Source organism: Sinocyclocheilus grahami, unplaced genomic scaffold (assembly GCF_001515645.1).
Source record: "Sinocyclocheilus grahami isolate Dianchi unplaced genomic scaffold, SAMN03320097.WGS_v1.1 scaffold392.1, whole genome shotgun sequence".
NCBI lineage: Eukaryota > Metazoa > Chordata > Actinopteri > Cypriniformes > Cyprinidae > Sinocyclocheilus > Sinocyclocheilus grahami.
The window spans coordinates 196,256-198,942 of NW_015505571.1; the positions used below are offsets into that span (position 1 = coordinate 196,256).

At 45.4% G+C, this 2,687-nt stretch overlaps 1 protein-coding gene across 1 annotated transcript; it reads left to right on the forward strand.

Moving 5' to 3' along the window:
• The first annotated feature begins 307 nt into the window (after nt 1-307).
• Nucleotides 308-1,982, forward strand: LOC107550209 (C2 calcium-dependent domain-containing protein 4C-like). The gene is made up of 2 exons (XM_016231451.1): nt 308-342; nt 477-1,982. Exon 2 carries the CDS (start codon nt 508-510, stop codon nt 1,879-1,881), a length of 1,374 nt encoding a protein of 457 aa, XP_016086937.1. The 5' UTR covers nt 308-342; nt 477-507; the 3' UTR covers nt 1,882-1,982.
• Nucleotides 1,983-2,687: the final 705 nt, after the last annotated feature.

Sequence of the window (2,687 nt, forward strand, 5' to 3'; positions counted from 1 at the left end):
ACTGGCCTTTACCTTTGCCAGCTTTGGGTTGCTTAGATTAAAGTGGTGTGGCTTGCGAGTTTCTATAGGAACCAGTAGCCTTGAAAAAAGGGCAGCCCTCTCTCACCACTCGAGGGTGTGTTCGAATAGCCCTTCTCCCCGCCCACAGTGCTGTTCTGCATAAAAGGCCAGGAGCCCTTCACATGAGTCACAAAGACAAGCTGGTCTAACAGGAGAGCGTCTGAGCCTGCTGGTTAGAGAGTTTCAGCTATCACCCTGAAGACCCTGTTTAATGCAGTGTATAGATCAAAGCCCTGTCTGAACAGATGCTCAAGACCTCCACTGGAGAACCAGGTACACAAGGTAAGCAGCATTCAAAATCTTTTAGCTACATGACACAAACTTTTGACATTTTAATTACTGCACAATTTTGGAATAAATCTAAGTGGACTAGTACTTGTGCAGACTTATAACTGCAGAACCTTCCACCTTCGCAGAGTTTCTATTCTGAGTCCAAACGGAATTCCCATGTGGGTTGTAGAGAAGATCCGAGTGTCCGTTGAAAGGACCAACCTGCCACTTCCCATAACGGAATACAGCTTCAGAATCGGAGACATCATGTTTGGAGACAAGTCATCCATTGACAAAGCCAAGAAAGTCTTGCTGTGTCCAAACATCATTACCCCGGACACTATCCCAGAGTTCTGCATTCCCCGCAAGATCTCAACTCCAGTGGAGGGCAAGAGTATGGAGCAGGGGAGACCGGCTCCATGTATCCGAGTGTTTCTGTGTGAGAAGGGAAGTCCAAAGAGAGAGGTCATTGCCAAAGAGCTTCCCAATAACCATATAATCCAGGTGGAGAGTGTTGATGATGGGCCATTTGACAATGGCTGTAGTGATGAGGAAACCACCAATGCTGATCCTCAAAGCCAGGCTGCACTTTCCCTGCCCCACTTAGCTAAAGCTCAAACCTGCTATGGCTTTTGCACCTTGCTGGAAAGTCCCCACACCAGGAGAAAGGAGTCCCTCTTCCACAACGACCCTAACTCGAGTGGAATCCCCTTGGTTCTTCCCCGGAGTAGATCAAGCACTTGTTCCAAATCTTCCCTGAAAGCTTCCCCCATCTTGTCATCTTCATCCTCCCCTTCTTCCTTCAGCCTGAACACTATTACTTCCAGACTTTCTCCTAAAGGCTTCGCCCTGCACCGACAGGGAACTCTGGATAGCGATACTACTTCCTCTGCAGAATCCTCCCCCTTCAGTTCTCCTCTCCTGAACAGATGCCCGCAAAAACCTTCTCTCCTGAAAGCACTTAACCATGAGAAACTACTCTACCGCAACCTCCGGAAGGTTGCCATGTCCAGAAACAATTCCCTATCAACGGATGAGGGTAGTTCCACAGACAACAGCCCCAGCATCATGAGAAGAGCATCTGAAGACCTTGTTGAACCTCTCCCGTGTGGGTTCAGCCTGGCACCTCCGGCTATCTTCCCCATGGACTTGGTTCTGCACCGGGAGAGGGTGTTGAAGGAGAATTTGGTGCCTGTAGGAAGGGACGGGACCTTGCGCCTTTCGGCAGAGTACTGCCCTGAAAACCAGAGACTGCGTGTCCGCCTCATAAGTGCAGAAGGCCTGTACGCTCTGTCGGTGGACCCTAAAAGCATTAACTGCAGCGTCAGCCTCTCTCTCATGCCAGGAAAAGTCCAGAAACAGCGCAGCACGGTCATTAGGAAGAGCCGCAATCCGATCTTTAATGAGGACTTTTTCTTTGACAGTATACTGGAGGATGATCTCTGCCAGAGGTTGCTTCGATTCAAAGTCGTTAACAAGATGTCCACCATGAAAAGAGACTATATTCTGGGCAACTGTGATCTTCCTCTTACTAGCATTGTCAAATTATAAATCCAACTGATCCAAATTGCCTATTTTATTGTGTGGGAGTGTGTGCATGCATGTATTTGTATGTATTATGTAAAGTGTTATTTATTGCCAAATCTGTTTATCTGCCAAAGACAAAACAATTTTTTTTATTAAACGACAAAAACTATATCAGTCTGGTGGTCTTTTGTTCTCGACGGGAAGCATAATTTTAAGGATTCAGTCAACAAATAATCTTTTATTCATGATGAGAACAGCTGTGACTGAATCAAAGCACGGTGGTCTTAAAAGCTTCCGTAATGGCCTCCATTTTTCCCTTGTCTCATCTTGAGCGACTTGATTGCCACTACACTCTGAAACGTAGCTGTTTACATGTAACAAGATTTTTAAATACAATATACAAATTGATCAAATTGATGGAGAAAACACTAAACAATTGCTCTTGTGGCAGACAAAAACATATTTGTATCAGTCAGAAAATGAGGCTGCTGTTTTAATTATTACCTTAGGCAAGATATAACTGGTAAAGTTAATCAATGGCTTCCATTATTCCCCTCACAGAGGCATATTTTGGGGATTAAAAGTTAGTGGGGTGGGTGTTATTGGGGATTACAGTAGGAGCACCTGTGAGACTTCAGTAATATCTAAATGGTGGGACTTACCATTCACTGATCTTTCATTGTAGGAGGTAAATAATAGTCAGCACTGATTGCAAAAGAACTCCCCTTCTCTGATTTCCTCTAAACCTGTTGTTTCCTGCTGACCTTTGCAGGGATTATAAATACCTGGAGTAATTTGAGACAGAGATGGCTCATTCTCATCCCCCCCCC